This window comes from Cydia strobilella, chromosome 2 (genome assembly GCF_947568885.1).
Source record: "Cydia strobilella chromosome 2, ilCydStro3.1, whole genome shotgun sequence".
NCBI lineage: Eukaryota > Metazoa > Arthropoda > Insecta > Lepidoptera > Tortricidae > Cydia > Cydia strobilella.
This window is the reverse complement of record NC_086042.1, coordinates 24,066,214-24,087,522: the sequence shown is the minus strand read 5'-3', so window position 1 is coordinate 24,087,522 and position 21,309 is coordinate 24,066,214. Positions and strand designations below refer to the sequence as shown.

Sequence of the window (21,309 nt, the reverse complement as noted above, 5' to 3'; positions counted from 1 at the left end):
TATCAAGCAAGATAATAGACACTCCGCGTAAAGGAAAAACATTTCTGGCAGTCAATTTATATTGTTTTGATCTAACTTAACATGCATAGAAATACTGGCACCCTTTAGATAATATGAGTGAAAGTTGAGTTTATATGATATCGAGGGCTGGGAGGTCAAACCAGATGTCGAATTTTTTTCGAAATTGAGTTAATAACGTTTTCATACACTACTTTCAATCTCGTTTTAGTGGTCGAAACAGATATTGTGATTTAAGCCCGCATTTATGTTTTTAGTCCTGCGGAAACCCAATAAATACTAAATATGTTTAGAGGGCACTTACAATAAAATCATGTAAGGAGCGATAAAGGCCTCTTTTATAAAACTTCAAGAGCAAAAACTTGATAATAATACCTGCGTGTATAGGAATTGACCACAATAGTTTACATCTTCATGTTGACTTTTTAATTTAAGTAACGAACAATTATTAAAATATCACACACACACATAGAATAGAATAGAATAGAATAGAATAGAATAGAATAGAATAGAATAGAATAGAATAGAATAGAATAGAATAGAATAGAATAGAATAGAATAGAATAGAATAGAATAGAATAGAATAGAATAGAATAGAATAGAATAGAATAGAATAGAATAGAATAGAATAGAATGGAATGGAATGGAATGGAACGGAATGGAATGGAACGGAACGGAACGGAACGGAACGGAACGGAACGGAACGGAACGGAACGGAACGGAACGGAAAGGAACGAAACGGAACGAAACGGAACGGAACGGAACGGAACGGAACGGAACAGAACAGAATAGAATATAATATATTTTATACATACGTTCATGATAAAAACCTGTAACTATAAATCATAGTTTACATCTTCATATTGACTTTTTAATTTAAGTAAAGAACGATTATTAAAATATCACACACACATAGAATAGAATATATTTTATACATGATAAAAACCTGTAACTATAAATTAATGTGTTCTCCTGTAAAACATCCATGCAATGTTAAGATTTAAAACGAAAGCTGAAAAGCGTAGAAAGCGTTAATTTTAGAACTGGACTGGAGAGTATAGAAAGAAAAGCAACCAACTGCCGAAGTTCACGCGGCTAAAGCCACGGATATAACTATTTTCAAATGAAAATTTTAATTTAATTCTGAATTAAGCCATATAATTCCTCCTAAACTTTACTATTATTTAAATGAAAAATCCAATAAGTAATTCCCTGTCGACAGTAAATCTGAAATAAAACAGGACCACAAAAATTTAATAATCTTTGTTACTCTCAAAAATATATGTTAATAACAGGTATTTTCATATGATATACATTCATGATGTGATCACCTAAGCAAACATATTTGTCGACCTCTAAACTTTCAAAGTCGACCGTCGGTTTGACCTCCCAGCCCTCGATATTCAAATCTTCATAGCTGAATAACTTAAGAATGTATTCGTATTCGTTATAATACAAATAAATTCATACAGAATTCGCGCGACATATTGCCAAACTCATCTGGATTCCAGACACTATTTAAATAAATGATTCACGCTTGATACGCAAACTTTTATTTACATTTTAGTGAACGTTTTCATAAACTGGTACCTGAAATTTAATGGCCGGGTTAAAAACAATCTAGAAAGTTTTTATTTGTTAACTATATTATACACAAAGAACGAGTAGTCTATCTGAATAATGTGTCTAACAATGCACGAGTTTATAACTGTAAATACTAGATAAGATAGCCGACCCGCCATTTTTGTTATTTATATTCGTATTGTCTACAACAGAGTTATTCGTATCATATGTGTTTTTTGCGTCAGCAGTTTCGTTTATTCTGATTTTGTTTAATTTACTGATTTGTTTCCAGATACTTGATTACTTTAAATTTTTTGTGGAGTCCAATAAAAAGCTTATGGAGTCTTCTTCGGCATACCGTCCTATTAGAAAAACTTTATACTTTAAGAGGTTACAAAATTGGAAGAGCCAATGGAAAGCGAAAATCAACCGTTAAACCTTGGGAAAGAGGAATCGAGAGCGGTTGAAGTTGACCAAAATGTACTAAATAAAAATAATCAGTCTGAAAGGAAAGAATCACTCAAAGTGTATCCCCAAAGATGGTACATACTTGCTTTGTACGTGGTGTATATGATATGCAATTCATCGCAATGGCTTCAGTACTCTATTATTCCAAACGCCGTGATGAAATTTTATGGAGTCACTAACTGGCACGTCAATTTGACATCGCTTGTGATGATGGGATGTTACTTGCCATTAGCATTGCCCGCAGCAAGTTTTATGGACCGGATTGTAAGTCGCTATTGTTCGATATTAATTATCGGAGATAAATCTGGCGCCTTCTATAAGTTGCGTCGTCGCGTGCGCGGATTTTTACTACTTGTTTATTAACTTAAACATATAAACATGCCTGGGTACTTATTTAAAAACTAGATTTTATAATACTCTTAACTTTCTATGAAAGTATTTCAATTTGTGTTATTTCAAGTAGTTATTTCGGTTTATAGATTTCATAATGTTATCATTTTAAAAAGTACGTTGTTTTTAGTTAAAATTGACTTAGCGTTTTAAAAGTGTATTTCGCCATTAAGGCGATATCGGCCTATATGGACTTTTGGTTCGATATATTGTTAAATAAAAAATATTGAAACATGTGACCAGTAGTACCCACTAAATCACTATTCTGGGACATTAGTGACAATGACGTTAGTAAATGGTTTCACGATGTGATAACGTAAAGCACAACTAAACATGTTCAACAATGCCAACAATCTATTCTAGAGCCTCAGGTGGATAGCGATTCTTGGCTCATCAGGAACTGCACTTGGTTCCTGTATCAAGGTGTTCTCCGCTACTCCTGGCGGGTTCTATGTAACTCTGACCGGCCAAGCTGTGGTAGCCGTCGCCCAAGTCTTAATGCTGAGCGTACCGCAGAAATTATCGAGTATTTGGTTTGGAGAACGTGAGGTAAGTTTAATGAAAATATCTGTCTAACTACGGTAAAAACAAGTTAAATAAAATAACCAATGTTTTTTTAATAAATCAATTGTTATCACCAGAGGGCGGAATTGCTCATGGCAAAAATCAAACGTTAATAGAGTTGGAACGTTGAATTTTATCGACTTTTTCAGCTATCGATAAGTCCAGTCACATTTCTGACTTTAACATTAACCTCTTTGATTAGCTAGTTGACCATTTGACCTCTTTGATTAGATTGAAAGTAAATTGCATGGCAGTTAACTGTCATTTCTGCCACTAGTCTTTTTGCAACTAATTCACGTTTGTAAAAAATTGTTAATCCAAAAAGAAAAACAATTAACAAATTGATAAAGAAGTATCCTTGTCTTACTTATAACGAAAACAACTCAACAATATACTGCTCTAAATGTAAGGTTCACTTAAAGAAACTAAAAAATATTGCGTTGAAACTCACATAACGAGCAAAACACATTCACCTGAGTTTAAAGAGGTAAAGAACGATAACAGTTTTTATCTAGATTTGATAATATTTCTCGTTTGTTGCAACATTCCATGAAAAAAATTAATAATCCACATTTCCGGAATTTTTAAGGTGACTGAACTTATCGATAGCTGAAAGAGTCGATAAAATTCAACGTTCCAACTCTTTTAACGTTTGATTTTTGACATGAGCAATTCCGCCCTCTGGTTATCACGCTTCATTTACGACTGTTATGCTCTGACTGAAGCGAAACGAGTAAATTAAATAGCACGGCATAAAAAAATCAAAACGATTTTTTTGCACCTATGAGACTAGTTATTAGGTAGTTAATAGATTCCAAAAAATCGACGTCACAACTCTCCTCTGTCACAACTCACCTCGGTCTCCCCTATAAATAGTTAGGAAAAATATATTTTTACTAGCTTCTGCCCTCGACTTTTTTTTTTTTTTTTTTTTAATTTATTTATTCACTTTAAATATTCATACAACTTTTGCCAGTATGCCACTATTGTAAACTTCGTTTGCGTGGTGTGATGATGATGATTTCTCGGCCTTCAATCCATTTCCATACCAAATATAATTTAAATCTGTTGAGCGGTTTAAGCGCGAAGAGGTTACAGACAGACAGACAGAGAGTTACTTTCGCATTTATAAAATAAGTAAGAATTGCGGTGGTAATAACCCCTAAAGATTACAATTCCCAAGAAGCAAACGTATGAAACATGTAAATAAAGGTACTTACAAGTACTTAGTCATGTTGTTTCCGCTTAACGAGGATGTGCCACGTGTAATGTATTTGTAATGGTTACCCTTGTTATCTTTTGGTGGAGAGAATTCATTTCCTGCAAAAGTAGGTTGGCTTTTATCTTCCACGAAAGATATTTTTTGCGAATGAAAAATTGGTTCATTTATTTTGCAACCGCGCTCACGTGACAGGATCAATCTCAATCACGGAAACGCATTGTGAATTTTGTCTACCACAAATGGAACTGATTCTGTAGCTCCAGTGGATTTTCAAACATAACTGTTTTTGTTTGATCTGCATCCTCAAATTATGATGTTTGCATTTTTCTAACTGATAGGTTGCCTTATTATAGTTGGTCCAGTCCATGGTTGCCTAGATTAACCGATTTCAAAAATATACATATAAAATTCATTCATTTCATTCATTCATTTCATTTCATTTCATTTTCATTTTCATTTTTCATTTTCATTTTTTCAAAATCTAGGAAACCAGGGACTGGACCAACTTTTTAATAAGGCAACCTATCAGTTAGAAAAATGCAAAGATCATTATTGAGGATAAAGATCAAACAAAAACAGTGATGTTTGAAAATCCAATTTTAATAAGGCAACCTATTATAGTTAGATTATATATAAAGTTAGCTTTCATTTGATATAATATACCTACGATTAAATAACAAAAAAAAAAACTGTCCGTACGCAATTTAACTAAGGCAACTTATTTCCAATGTGTCAATGTGAATACTTATTATATATGTATCATTAATTTCTTATCATAAATAAATAACAGATGAGGGTATATTTTATAACGTATCTCCTAATAAATAATAATACTTTGTGCTAAATGTACAAAAGTTACTTTAGTTTACGTAGGATTAGTAGGAACATAATTTGTTTTAAAGGTTTTACACGTGCCGTTATTTTTCGCTAATCCAATTTTTTGGCGTAGTCACTTAGTTTCAAAGTCGACTATTCGAAACCAATTTCGATTTCTGTACATTCCAAATCACACACGTCAGAGAATAGACGGCCGGCGATTGGCTTCAGTGGAATAAGCCTTTGGTCGTGCCGCCCCGCAAACATGCATAGTGTAGGATACTCATGTGATACCTGCCTATCGGGGCTAGTGTTCTCATTGATACAGGTCTTGTAATTTACAAAGAAACGAATGGAGAAAATGACTAAATAATTACAAGTATACTTAGTTTTAACCGTTCTTGTTAATCAATAATAATAAAAAGATCAGATAAAAGAATTGAACATGACAATTTTAAATTTTAAATGACGCTGGCAGTTTTAAAGACATTAAACATGGATATTCTTGTGTGTGTGGTCTCTCTCACTATGATTAAATTCCTAGACCTATTACATATGTAATGCAATAACGAAGGATTAGAATGGCCTCATAGTTTCTCGTCTTTTAGCTGAACAAAGTCGATAGTCGTGTTTCGATACTTAGACCAATTGTGAAATTTTCAAGGAATGTATAATTTTATTACATCTAAATATTAAAACTAATAGGTATTAAAAAATTGATTTTAAAATGCCATATTGTAGCTTGTCCGCTCTACTTTATTTTGCAAAAATGACCTTAGTGATTTGAAATTTATAACTATTCCAAAAGAAGGAAGAAAGGTTAACACAAATCCGTTAACACGTGTTATCTGTTTTGCATTAATGCGTCTAGTACCTTAACTTATTGCAGTAATGGGCAGAACGCATACTAAAATGTCAATAATGTATTAAGAGAGGTTAACTCATTATTGCGGAAATCTCATTCCATTAGTTCTGTTTTACCAGAAGCGCTCTGAAGGTAAGTGCTGCAAAAAACTGTGTTTATAATAAGTAATTTTACGAATTTAGTGCACAAATCTATTAATTGTTGCATTTTTCAAAAGATAAATACTAATGCTAATCGAATTAGGTATTTTTAATGCGTAATCACACTAGATTTTAAGGGTTTTATTTTTTAGGTAAGTTTTCCGAAATAAATTAAACAAAACCACTAAATGCTGTAGTTTTTTTAGCAATTCATTTTAAATGCCAAGTTCAACAATTTGAATATACGCTCATTCGTAAAATAATGTTTTTTTAATAATTAGAATAAATTTAAATTACTCGCGTTTGTATGGTGAAAATTTTTGTGTTTCACTCGGGAGCAAAGTTTGTTTAACTCCTCGTGCTAATATTGACATCCGAGCAAACGAAAGACTCCAAAATTTAACTACGAGCTTAGCGAGTGGTTCGAAAACTGGAGTCTTGAGTGTCGCGAGGGTTTCAATGCATAACTTTGCACCCTTGTAAAACAAATAACTTAGATGTTTTCAGCGAGCCATACTTCAACTATATCATGAGTGCCGAGTGGTAATAGTGTTACGAATATAAATAAAATAAGATTTTTTTAAAGACCACGCTTAATAAATACGTTTTATTTCAACGTCACGTCATCAAAATGAATGTAAGTGGATGAAAATATACCTGAACGATATTTACCTACAGCTCGCGACAAAACTATGCCGTGTAGAATGTTTCGTCGAGATGTAATAAAGCAAAATATGTTTCATTGTGGTGTATACACAATTATACGACCGCTTAATTAGCATGAGTCGGTTTGCTAGTATTAATTACCTTTGAAATGTAAGATGAATTAAGACTAATTATATTCATCTGAATATAATTAGCCTTAATCAAATATCATATTCTATTATATCACAATTTGAGAGCGTTGTTTGCGTAACATAAATGTAATATTATCATGTTATGGCAAAGAAAAAGCGTAATTTAAACATCTGATCCTTATTTGATATTTATTTTAAGTCGCTCGCTGTAGGGTCCTACTGGGAGGACGTAGAAATAATATCGCGGACTGTATTAAACTATTTTAATACAGGTACAGGCTGGTTTTTCCCGCCTTAATTACAGAGAAAATCCCGGCCAAACAATTATAAAAACTAATTCGGTATTCGTCCGTTGCCGGTGAAGTACTGTGTGCCGCGCGTCGCTCTCGCCGACGCGACGGCTGTGCGCAAGCGCTTCTCCTCCCGTGCGTATAATATCTTAATACTCGCAGTGTATCTCGCTCGTTCCTACGTTTACTTATGATTGGTGCAAGCAATTATTGTAGGTATTCCAGTACCTAATGCTAAACCAATTACATTTACTACAATTTAATATAACTTTTTAATTCACTTAGAGCCATTTGCACCATTCACTAACCCGGGGTTAACCTGGAGTTGACGATTTAACCGGTTAACCTCGGGTTACTGGGATGGCGCAAGTGGCCCTAATTAATGTTCAAATGTCGTTTTAGTCTAGTCACAGGATATATTAAATTACCTACAATAGGTATGATTTTCGTTTGTTTGAAAATGTGCGAGGATTTTGAGCGTTTGTTGTCAGGTAGAGAATTTCATAAATTTAGGCTTGGAACGTAAAATAATTTATGTAAAGCTTGACAAAGGAACAGAGAGAAGAACAAATTTGGCACACCTTAAAAAAGAAAGGATAAAAGCGCTCCTTGGGATAGTGGGAAGTTGCAGGATTAAAATGTCAACCATAAAGAAGTAACAGAATGTTTACTCCCCATTGCAAACGTACGTACGTAGGTTAAATGAAGGAACATTCTTGAACGCAGTGGTGTTACAAAGCGAGCCGTAAATTGAACTGTTCCCTTGCATCTTTGATTAAGTTCGATAATCGAGTCGGTAAAGTAACGTACATGATTCTGTCGATAGTGTGCATATCGATATTAAACATACAACTTAGAAAACGAATTAAATTATTTTATTATAGATATTTATTTGTGAAATAAAACTATGAAAACGAATTATGTCGCGTATATTGAATTTATAACACATCCCGACGTTTCGAACCTTTACAGCGTTTTTGGTCAACGGGTGACTGAGGAAAAGCTACAAAGTGCCAAAATTAGCCACATACATTAATAATGAACTATCATAAACTATAAACTTTAAGGCTGGTTGTACATGCGAAATCGGTTCATAAGGCTAGTTGTACAATACAACTATTTTCAAGTAAAGATATATTATATATACGCGATAAAGCTACGCCGGCTCCAACCCTACACCTCTGACCCGAGAAGATTTAATTCCCTCCTAAATAAAATTGTAGGAGGGTTTTATTCATGAGTAACTATCGCGGTAACCGAAGACAATATTATATATTATTTATTTGTGTTTAATAAGTTACACTACTATACAAAAATTAAAATCTCAAATAGATGTCAGATATCAAAGAAAAAACCGGATAAGTGTGAGTCGGACTCGCCCACATTTTTTGTTATAGCGGCAACAGAAATAAAATAAATCATCTGTGGAACTGTCTACCTTTGGGTACGCAACTCTAAAAAGTCCGAATCCGGCCTCCGCCACTGGAGGGCTTGGTCACTTTTTCTTTATGACATAATTATGACATCAATTTTAGTTTATAATTTCCCTTGATATTCAACCTAACCTAACCTTAATAACTGTATCGGAAAACCTAGTTCAAAATTGTGTTAGATAAACATCTCTAATAATCTAATAAAAAATTTGGAGAAATCGGGACTTAAGAAGGCAACGTAGATTGGGCTCTCAAGATCATTATTATTGTACGGTACAGAGTGTAGAGACATGGACCTTCAGGTAAACCTTATCAAAAAAAACAAGACGCACTAGAGATTTGCTGGAGGAAAATGTTTGGGGTCTGGGGTATCACAGACATCTGTCTAGTATAGATAATTGTGCAAAGGTGGATTCTTACTTGTTTAGGTCATGTGAATAGGCGCGGAAATGACTCCATAGAACACCTTGTCGTGCGTGAAGAGTGTAGCGACAAAGAAGAAGATGATAAATTATGTAATCATAAGGACTTAGCTAAAAATAACCTTCGCCTAAAACCGCACCATGCACTATTAAACGAAACACTGTTTAGCAGATAATTTAAATGTCTGATTAAAATATTATCACACAGAAACTATCGATAACCACTCGCCAACCCTCAACCAGCACTTAAGACGTCTCGAGTCGATCAGCTCAGCTGTCCCGGAGCGATAATTGTGCAGCTAATGGTGGTGAAAATTACTTTCCCAATTGATTACAGGAACTAACTGGTGCATAATTCCCGATACGAACTGAATTGCTGCAGCTTCCGAAGGAACTTATTTTGTAGTTCAACTGTTGCATGTTACGTTACATTTAATAATAGACAAAACTATTAAGCAAAACTCATATAAATTTACTTATTCCGTAGTTTTATATTTACTGTTAACTGAGGAGCGTAAAAACACTTAAATGCTCTTTGAGGCCTAAAATGCAAATTGAACTAATCCTCAAATGTGCACCTTATTTTGTTTATCACATTCATAAATAACTTGAATATTTGTTCGAGTTCGACATTTGTTAGAATTTTTATTTTATTATTGGTAATCGCAATTTGACAGGTGATATAAATTGCATTATAATCATTCGTGCGTCATACGTGCGTGCTCAGTCGAACGTCACTGAAATAGTATTTTTTCTACTCGTCGAGTATAATCTGTGTATTACAACTTCATATGCACACTAAAACCTTACTCTTTTCAACGTTGGATAGTCTATGGCACTTCTGACTCAAGCATAAGAATTTGATCGATACGGTTTAGTCAATTATACAATTTTTGAAAATAGAACTTCATACATTTCGATAAAATATTTCTTGTTTAAGGAGACTCGATTCAATGCAAATTAGCCTACTTAAACACGCTGCTGCGTCGCATCTGCTTTGTGATTGGTCGGCCAACAAAAACATTTTATTTTATGTTGTAGTAGAAACAATTGCTTCGTAAGTCAGAAACGCGCATGTGACACCCTTCATTTAGCAACATCCATACCCTACGAAAACCGCTTAGCGTTGCTTGTTAGTCTCCATAGGCCACGGTGGCCAAAATCGAGAAAAAAAACTGTTTTAAAATTGAATTTAGCAAGGAGCAAGTACCAGGGCCTCATGAGTTACGAGGAGGTGTCGTTGACCAACCCGCCGGGGGCGCCGGGCCCGGCGGCCGGGGCGCGTATATCGCGGGCTGCGGCAGCTCGCGTATCTTAGCTGTATACTTTTGGTTTGTTTACCTATATGATTACTAGTTGAAAGTATTATTTTTTTGTCTCGTAGAAAAAGTATTGTATACAATAGTGATATAATCAAGCTTTTCAATCTTGTACCTTAACTTAAGCAACTCAGCAAGCTTCGTTGCTTAAACACGGTACTCGACTGAAAAGCTCTCTATTATATTACGATTGCATAAAATACTATTATACAATCGTGATATAATAGAGAGCTTTTCAGTCGAGTACCGTGAATAAGCAACGAAGCTTAATGAGCTTCCTCGCACAACGTATCAGCATTGCGATACAGCGAGGAACTGCCGCCAGCATCCTTGGTACAATGCCTCAAGGGCCAGTTTTAGATTTAAGCTAGTTATTAATTTCGTTTACGTAGTACTACTGTATATATCTTGTATGTAAATAAAGAGTATTTTAATATTTAAAAAAAGTTCCTAATCTTAGGAACAGTAATAATGTGATTTATAAACCAAGACAACAAACTTTAATAATATGTAGTATGATTAAATGTTCGTAAAAATTCACTTTCGATTCCTTTTTCAGGTATCATCGGCTTGCAGTATTGGAGTCTTTGGTTTCCAATTCGGTCTAGTTGTGGGATTTTTCTTGCCTCCAATATTAGTCTCAGACCACGATGACCCAAACCAGATTGGAGATGATTTATTTAAAATGTTTGCTTATTTTGCAGCAACGTCTAGTTTAGTAGCAGCTCTAGTTATTTTCAGTAAGTGTTTTATTTGCATAGTATATTAATATTAATTCACAGATTCACACACATAGATGGCAGTTGTCATTTTTATACCGGGTTGCATTTTTCTTTTATTTTGTTGATAATTCAAAAATATATACCTATCGTTGTTTGTTAATCATAAAAAATCACACTTATGTCATCATCACGTAAATGACTGAAATATTGAAATTTATATATGATTTTCTTTTTAACCGACTTAAAAATAAAAAAAAATAGAAAAATATTTTTGTTAGAAAGTAATACTTACAGATTGGTCCCATTTTTGTCAAAATCCAGTTCTCTATATTCGAGGTAATTCCCCAAATTATTTACATTTATTGTTATATAAAACCCAAGAATTTGAATAAACAGTGAAATTTGGTGAAATGTCATTGCTGATGAAGACAAGAATAGAACTCTTCCACGACAAGTATTTTACTTCTTGGGGCTAATCTTTATTGTTTGGAGATGAACTATGGCCGTAAAGAATTTTAATGGCATTTCAAACTACTTCGTGGTCTTTTTTAGGGTTCCGCACCCAAAGGGTAAAAACGGGACCCTATTACTAAGACTTCGCTGTCTGTCTGTCTGTCGCCGTCTGTCACCAGGCAGTGATAGCTAGACAGTTGAAATTTTCACAGATCTGATGATGTTTTTCTGTTGCCGCTATAACAACAAATACTAAAAACAGAATAAAATAAATATTTAGGTGGGGCTCCCATACAACAAACGTGATTTTTTTGCAGTTTTTTGCGTAATGGTACGGAACCTTTCGTGCGCGAGTCCAACTCGCGCTTGGCCGGTTTTTTAATATTAAAGATTATTTGGTTTAGGTACTACCTACACATTACAAATTTGCTCCACATTTGAAACCGTTTTTGAAGAACCGTTTTCTGTTTGTGGTGAAAATTAATTTAGGTATACCTACTGTAGATGCCAATTCTATGTTTCAGCTTTTCAGGCCGAACCACCTTTACCACCAACCCTAAGCCAAGCGAGAGCGAGATTGGCAACCAAAAGTAACTTGAGCTTGTACATGAGAACTCTTAAAAGAATCTTTTCTCAACGTAGTTTGGTAGCACTTTTTATTACGACGGGCATCAATAATGGATGTTTTAATGGCCTCTCCACTTTGTTAAGCCAGATATTCGTGAATTATTTTCCGGTAAGTTTGTTACTAGCTTTTGCTCTTATAAAATTAGATAGTGAATGTAAGTCAGAAAGTTTTGTGAAAATATATTACTTAAGTACTTACTTACTTTGAAAGTCTTACTTTAGCAATATAATTACGTGCCAACTATTGTTTTCATTATGTTTGTCCAAATCTGAACTTTTTCACAAAACTTTTGGTACCTTGATAAAATTTTGTTAGATACGGATAGCATGATTGTGATAATGATGACAGTAACAGGTAATGAATATCTGGATTTGTTATTGGTATGATATGTCAGTATCAAAAGTGAAGGTTTAGTAGAAGAAATATCACTTTTGACACTGACAGATTATATCTATAACAGATCCAGATCAAATTCATAATATATTATTATAAGTCGAATACGCCTCTAAACTTGCCTCCAGAATTGGGCGAACTAAATTGACATGAGATTGACAGATAAAATGATACCAGGAAGAGCAAAGAAAAAATAGTCACGAGTATATGTCGATAACATTATATCGAAAAATAAGATATTGCAATTACCACCCATTTATATGTATAAATTTGACGAGAAAAGTGGTTGATTCGATTGTAAGATTTTGACGTTACCGATCAAATCAGGAGTTGCGGAAGCGAAAATGCTAAATTTCGATGTAAGTATTTTTTTATACTACGTCGGTGGCAAACAAGCATACGGCCCGCCTGATGTTAAGCAGTCTCCGTAGCCTAAGTATGCAGGTTTGGGGGCAAGTTGTTTATTTCGAGAGTTCGGTTGTCGCCATAAATTTAAAATTGGTGATTTAGTTTTGTACATGTGGCCGGTATATGAGATTAATGCATATTTAAATTTCTGACCTAATTGTCAACTTGAATGTCTAGTTTGGAGACTTGTGGGGAGTTTGGGGATTTTTTGCGTCCACACCACACAATGTAAATGTCAATTAATCAGATTGTACGAAAAATTGGCCCGTCTGGGCTGGCCTTAATTATATTTCGAGCCAAAATATGTATTTAAAAACAATATATTTATCCAATATATTTGTTTCTATTACTATAAATTTGCACAATTTTCGAAATACCAACGAGCATTTGTAAAATAACAAAAAAAATACTCAGTTACATTTGAACTGACCGCGTAACAGTAGCGCCGCCTAGCGGTAAATTCTCACTATATTCTCTATTTCAAACTTTTTTGAAAATATCGATATGAACAGCACTGGCCAAACTGTGGTATCATTTGTGAACTTGTCAATTTAATTCGCCTGATTCTGGAGGCAACTTTTAGGCAGCTATCTCCTAATTATTATTTGTAACATCAGGGCCCCATTTATCGAACGGTATTAGTCCAATATAATTAGTGTGTTGCCATGGTAACCCATACGACTTGACAGTTCGTGGACTAATAATATTAGTTTAATAGTTACCGTTCGAGAAATGGGCCCCAGAATTATTTAATAAATATAATATAACATTTCTTTATAATTTATTACGTACTTTTATTTGATTTGAGGGTCAAGAAGAAACCGCCGGTAACATAGGCGTGACTATGATAGTCTTCGGTATGACGGCATCTGTGACATATGGCTTCATACTTGACAAAACGAAGAAATTCAAGTTTCTGCTTACATTTATTTACTACATGTCTGCTGTTGCTATGGCGGTGTTGACTGCTCTTTTGGTTTACTGTAAGGTGGTGTGGGTTATGTTCGCTGGGGCAGCTGTTGTTGGGTAAGTGTTTTAAGGATGATAGAGGTGAAACTGGAACTTTAACAAACGTTTAACTTTAAATGAGGTCCCTCTTTTGGAAATTTCAAATTTTGATACGTTTTTAGTTATTAGGTTACTTAGATATTGAACACAAATACTCAGCAGTCCTAAATATTGTATTTAATATACACGGTGGCTGAAACATAAGTGCATTCCCGTTGCCAGGGAGGTTTTGGGATTATACTGAGCAACTTATACTAATGTATGGGACCAACCCTGAAATCGTGAAAAAAATTGGGCTATTTCATACATTTTGGCTGGTCCATTTTCTATGGGAGGGAATTTTTTTTGCGCGATTTCGAGGTTGGTCCCATAGCAAAAGTTGCTCAGTATAATCCCAAAACCTCCCTGGCAATGGGAATGAACTTATTTTTTAGCCAACCTGTATATCTTGTAAAATACGATCAGCTTGACACTTGCTTTATAGATAGTGTTTTGTGTGCTATTTATTATAATAAGAAACTTACGAAATATAAATGAGGATATAACATTTATTTTTCAGAACATTTCTCTGTGGATTTACTGCCGTAAGCTTCGACGTTGCAACCGAACTGACGTACCCTGAGTCAGAACTTATTATCGGAACTATTATGAACATGATGTCTTTACTATTCACTTTTGCGACAACCTTAACATTTGGGTATATTAATGAGACACTTGGTTACTTCTGGGGTAACGTCGGTTTCATAGTAACCCTAGCATTTGGAGCTACATGTACGTTGCCAATAAAATTTGAACTTAAGAGAACGTTGGCGCAGAGAACAAAATTAAACGAAGACAATTGTGAATTTATTTACTGAAATCAAAAATGTACGTACCTACCTACTAATTTTGTACCTAAAATAATCCGCCCACATCCACGTATTTGCGAAAACACTCTCAAGTAAATAACAATGCTGTTTTGGAAATAAAATACCCTTGGATACAATATCACAAAGCGGGTGTATGTCCTCTGACACACAAATGCGTTATTATCCTCACATTATTTAGATGGGTACCTACCTAGTAAATTTTGTTTATTAAAAGTTCTATTTCGTTGTTAAGTATGATATGATATGACCAAGTTTAAACATAATTTTAAATTATATACTTAGACATATAAAAAAATCGACTTTAATATAATTGATATTATTATTCAACAATATATAAGATCTACAAATAAAACATAACAATGATAATAATGACAAATGACAGTATATTTCTTATCCATTGTAATATTACTTTCCTTTATTATTCACAACGACGGGACTTAATCGCGTAAAATAACGGACGGACGGACGGACGGACGGACGGACGGACGGACAGACGGATGGACAGACGGACAGACGGACAGACAGACAGACGGACAGACGAACAGACAGACAGACAGACAGACAGACAGACAGACGGACGGCTATTTGTTTTACAAGGGGGCAAAGTTTTTGTTTAACCTCTCGTGCCAATATTGATACCCGAGCGGGTAACCCGAGCAAGCAAAAGATTCCAAAATTGAACCACGAGCGTAAGCGTTTGGTAAGCAAACAAGAAAACAACTCAAAATTTGCATTTTATTACTTATATATTTTATTACTACGCATGTTATACAAGGGTGCAAAGTTGTATTTTACCCGCGAGTGTAGAATTGAAAGACGAGCAAGCGAAAGGATTCTATAGGTGAACCACGAGCGAAGCGAGTGGTTCTAAAATAGAATCCTGAGCGTAGCGAGTGTTTCAACACACGAGAAGTAAAATACATTTGCGCCCGTGTGTAACACAAAACTTTTCACCTCACTATAGCGAGGAAAGTGCAACATCCACAGGCGTTAGATCATCTTCATCACTGGAATCACTCATTTCTTTACGATATTATAACAGAAAACTCTGGAAGTTGTGTATTTTTACGCGAGTCGGTGAGAAAAGGTTTTAAGTAAAAAATTTGTTGACAATGTTGACATTTCTGATGTATGAAATGTCAACGATGCGTTTTGAAATTGCATCGACTCAACTTGTGCGTTCAGAATTATATTTAACATCATTATAAAAAAACAAACGTTTCTTATGGAATTTTAAGGTTTATGACTTAAAGTCATTAAATAAAGCTAAATTTGGTATTTTTATTAGATTCTCAAACCATTTATTTAATGATAATTAATATCGAACGAACCATTATCATGAGCGTTTTACGTTTTGTTATCTATCAAGCTACTTAAACACGCTCCATCCAAGGTCAAATTACTTTCCCCACTAGTGGATAAAACGCGTTTTTCCCCGCTTGTATTGAAGGATAAACGACAACTTTCCGAGTTAGTGAGGGGAAAAAAGTTTTATCGACTTCTTCGAAAATGCTGCCTGTTTTATTTTTAAAATTCCCTGATCAATGCGTCTATTTCCATTTTAATGACACATAAAATAACACGAGGCTTAAGTTGTAATAGCGTAATACATCAGTGGAAACTGTCCATACATAATACCTTATGTTACGTGTATTAAAACCGCACAATAAAATAAATCAGGGGACATCTTACACAAACTAAGCAAAGCTTGTGCTATTGCTGCTAGGCGATGATATAATATACTTTTATAGATAACACATGCTTATATACACAGAAAACACCCATGACTCAGGAATAAATATTTGTGTTCATCACACAAATAAATACCCTTACCGGGATTCGAACCCAGGACCATTGGCTTCACAGGCAGGGTCACTGCCCACAAGGCCAGACCGGTCAGCTAAATTTCTCGAATTGCTTCATATGGATTACCAATATTACCATATAATATTACCTACTATGCACTTACATGCCAGGATAAAAATCCATTACCTTCGGATTGGAAGTCGCATGGCTCAACCAAACCAAATGAATAAAAGTTTTATTAATATTTTGCTTCATTCATATTTCATATTACTTGATAACGTAGTGAATAAAAGAACAAAAGCACATAATAAATAATAGTACAGTCGCCATCAGATATATCGCAGCGGCCATGGTGCTCACAAATACACAACACAATAATTTGAACACGCCTCTATTTACATGGAGCTAGAGTGCGTGTTCAGATATTTTTGAGCACCTCGGGCGCTCCGATATATCTGATGGCGACTGTACTACCGCACAGAAATGACACTTCCTACAAAACCAAAGTCTGACAGCGATTCAAGGACGAATCATGTTGTCCCATTCTAATGTATGGCACTTTCCCTATCGGCTATTTAGGGTTGTCAAGTTTGCGCGCTGCCAACGTCAAGCAACGCCACAGACTATGTAATATAAGACCAAACGACACACATTATTTTATCTGTGGTTGTGACGCAAAGTAACGTCAAGTTTTGCCAACCCTAAATTGCTCGTTGCAACGCTGAGCCGAACGGAGCCGAGAGCGCCCGAAAGGTCCAGTGTCACCCCACTGACAAAAGTTAAATTTGCTTGCCATACTTAAATATTCTGCGTCAAGCCTCAATATCGAGGCAAATCAAACTTTTTATAGGCACTAAAACACGCCTCGCTATCTCGCCCTTAAAAAAGCATTTAAAATGTATCAAGACGACATCGAGCCGTTTTTTTCTAATGAAGAACATTACGAGATCGCATCGTGGTCGGAGCAGAAAGTCCACTTTAAAAAGGAGGAAGCGTGAAGCTTTATTTAAAGTGAAGAGCGCTATCACTTCTTTTGTCATACTAAATTGAACCTTATCACCGAGCCAGATAGGTGTTTGTACCAGACCAGAGAAAACGGTCCACTTGAGATCAAGGGCCTGACACTCTTTGATAGAGAAAGATAGTCTTATTGCGATTCCTATAAGAGGAAAGAGAAAAGAGTGCCATGCTTTGTCTTTATCACCGACCAGGCATTTTATCATGGTCGGGTTATGGCATCATGCGGGCATCATAGCAAGGAGGCTATGTCGAAATACCGAAATTTATAAGAGTAAAAGAGAAAAGACATTGGACACGCAAACCGGATAAATTGCGTAGTATACATTTTATACGAATATTCTTTCTCTTACCCCCGGTCTCTCGGTGGCGCGTCTATAACTACTTGCAGGTATATACTATGTCTATGATCTCAAGTCATACACCACCAGTCACCAAGCGACCGGGGGTAAGAGAAAGAATATTCATATAAAATTTGGGCAGCATAGGATTTTTTCTCATTCACTCTTATAAATTTCGGTATTTCGCCATCGCCTCCTACCTATGATGCCACCCGATCGGTGATAAGGACAAAGCATGGCACTATTTTCACTTTCCTCTTATAGGAATCGCAATAAGACTATATTTCTCTATCAAAGAGTGTCAGGCCCTTGCTTGAGATAGAAAAAGTGGAAAATGTTGTCAATGCTAAAATGAGTTACCTTCTTATACTATTTTAGTACTATATTCAGAATACAATTTTGATATCCTTTAAGTAATTTGTAAATATCGCGAGCATGTTTCCGAACCTAATAATTATGTACATATACAAATGATAATAGATAGAGAGAAATGTTGGTTCTCACTGTGTAGGCACACGGTGTTCCTGGCAACTCACCATCACAAATGTAGAGATAAAGCGTCTTTGAAAATATCTCAAGATAATTTACGTTTTATGTATAAAGTGAGTTGCCGTGTGTGCTAGAATGACAATAAAATATCTGAGATAACATAATGGTACTCGTACCAACATACAGAAAATCTTAACATTCTTATTTATTAGGTACCTCTTTGTGACAAAGGAATACTTGGTGATACGGATATGTTTTGGCTTTTATATGGTCGATATCAAACATTGTTTGATGTTCGCCCTAGGATACTTTTGCATTCGTTTTTGTTACAGTCAGCGGCGAACTATTATATTTGGCGCAGGGTCAGCAATGTAATAAAGGGTCGGCAACGCGCGTGTAATATCTCTGGTGTTGCAGGCGTTCATAGGCTACGGTAACTGCTTACCATCAGGCGGGCCGTATGCTTGATTGCCACCGACGTGGTATAAAAAAAAAAAGTAAAAAAGTAAACAATAGCCCAATAGTGTTGTTAGTGTTCCAGGTAATTGGATTTTTTTTTGTTGTAAATCGTGAGAACACTAGTCTATGTAAAATAGTTTAATCTTGGCCCTAAGTACCTAATCGGAGCCAATTAAATAAAAGAGAGGCAAATACTTGAGATAACGGATATAACGCAACCAACAATGTTGTTTGAATTGCTTTTTAACATCTAAAGTTAAACAACGCTCCTTTGTAAAATAAGATGATGAAAGTTATTTTTGCGTCTGGACCACACTGCCATATGCAATTAAGGTAAAATATCTGAGAGACCGAGTTTTGCTCGGAAAACATATAATAACTCAAAAATGCGCGTTTTCCCAGAGATAAGACCTCTAGGTAGATCGATTTTTCGCCCCGAAAACCTCCATATAGCAAATTTCATCGAAATCGTTAGAGCCGTTTCCGATATCCCCGATATATATGACGATGATAATATATCTACAAGAATTGCTCGTTTAAAGGTATAAGATGTGGTGAAGACCGTCTATAAGGAAAAATAGTCTACAAGCTCTTCGTCGCTATTAACTCTTGTGTTTGCACACATACTCCACTTACAGAAGATCGGTAGAGTAGAAGGAGTGAAGCTCTTCCTTTCTGACTGTGTCTGAGTGATCTACATACAAATGCGTTACGTGTGTAAAGTTACGTTTTTTTTGTTTTTTTCTCAGTACACCCACCTTACGCTTTTCTGTTTAGCCCTATGGTTGACTGATAGAGAATGCCTATAATGGCATTAAGTCCGCCTATTGTACACTTTTTATGTTCAATAAAGTTTAAAATAAATAAATACGAGTTTTTGCCCTATGACGGTCTTCCCTGCAATACATTTTATATTCCTCACATTGACCTTAATATGAACCTTAATGCGGACTAAAATTTCCTAAGTAGGGTACTAAGTCTGTTTTTATTAGTCTGTGTCAAAAGTCTGAATTTCGGGACAACTTAATGAGTGTCAAAGAGATTTATGGGAAGAGAAACTCATTAGAGTACTTGATTTACATTCAAAGTCTCCCTAATATTAGTTGGGATCATTTAGAATTTGTAGAACAAATTTTGAAGAAAAATGGAATAAAAGCTAATAAATTAGGATAAATGGAATTAATAATTAGGATACGTAGTGCTTCCAGATAAGTTTTATTGTCAATTATTTTCTGACCAACTTTAAACTTAAATTACTAAATAATTATGGTTTAAATGTTATTTTAAAATGTGATAAAGTAAAATAAAATAACTAACATTTATCTATTAACATTCACACATTGTACTACCAAATTTTGCTACACTATATCATGATGAGTTGATTAATTTATACATTTGATGTAAAAGCATTATATAAACAACCTTTTCACATCACCTATTCGAAAAAAGGCCTTTTGTTTCCCGCTAGGAGGGATCAAAATGGCACTTTTCTTCCCTGCTAAGAGGGATCAAAGTGGCACTTTTCTGTTGCAGGACATGAGTTTTTTTTCTTTTGCGTACATTTTTTTAGGTTAATTTATAATATTTTGGAACATAACAATTTCCTCATAGGGGATGTGAAAAACAGTATATTGTGTCACATGGTAGCAAAATTATTTCCACCCTGGGCGTTAACACTTGAATCCCTCACTACGCTCAGGATTTAATTATAGAATCCTTCGCTTCGTTCAGGATTCAATGTACGCCCTCGCCGTAAATATGTCATTTTGCTCTCTTGTTACACAATCTACTATTTTTGGCATGGCGACAATGCAGCAATGCTAGTCGCTTGTATCTAGTAATAAGAATAAATAGTATAGCAAAAATTTACTAGACAGGGTTTGTTGTTCTAGAAATCGCTCGTAATAGTCTATAATCAATCATGTTATTTATTGGGACTTAATTAACTTAATACTCGAAGAACCAAGAGTATTACACAGAAACATTTCAAGTTTAATGAGTACTTAGTTGGTGCTGGTGGTGTCTAGGCGAATTCGATAAGGTTTGATTTTTAAACAACGTCTCTTACAGTCTGGCAATTTTAAGATCAAAGTATTTGTATATTTTCAGACTGGACTAATTAATTTAGTTAAGTAATTAATTTAGTCAAAGCCATAATATAAGTGAGATTTGTTTGAAGTTAGTCATTAGGAGATCCTTATTCTCTGGTTTTGATAACAAAAATAAATACCTCCTGATCAAGAATTTAGTATTTTCACCAATAAATGTCTAGACGGTTATTTTGTGATAAACAGCGCAACATACTAAAATATTTCGTTACTGGAAAACACGAATTTCTTAAATAAAATGTAAGTATCACAACCTACCTTTTGCGGGTATATTTAGGGAGTGTGTGAACGTATATAGGTC

The 21,309-nt window shown here is 34.9% G+C and overlaps 1 protein-coding gene across 1 annotated transcript in view; it reads left to right on the top strand.

Moving 5' to 3' along the window:
• Window positions 1-1,802: 1,802 nt before the first annotated feature.
• The window catches only part of LOC134754051 (heme transporter FLVCR2-like), a 392,641-nt gene continuing 373,134 nt past the window's right edge, over window positions 1,803-21,309 (top strand). The window contains exons 1-6 of the mRNA XM_063690113.1: window positions 1,803-2,313; window positions 2,803-2,988; window positions 10,867-11,047; window positions 12,007-12,218; window positions 13,720-13,937; window positions 14,479-14,790. Of these exons, the coding sequence (XP_063546183.1) occupies window positions 1,993-2,313; window positions 2,803-2,988; window positions 10,867-11,047; window positions 12,007-12,218; window positions 13,720-13,937; window positions 14,479-14,776 (1,416 nt within the window). The 5' untranslated portion in view covers window positions 1,803-1,992 and the 3' untranslated portion in view covers window positions 14,777-14,790. The remainder of the gene's footprint in view (window positions 2,314-2,802; window positions 2,989-10,866; window positions 11,048-12,006; window positions 12,219-13,719; window positions 13,938-14,478; window positions 14,791-21,309) is intronic.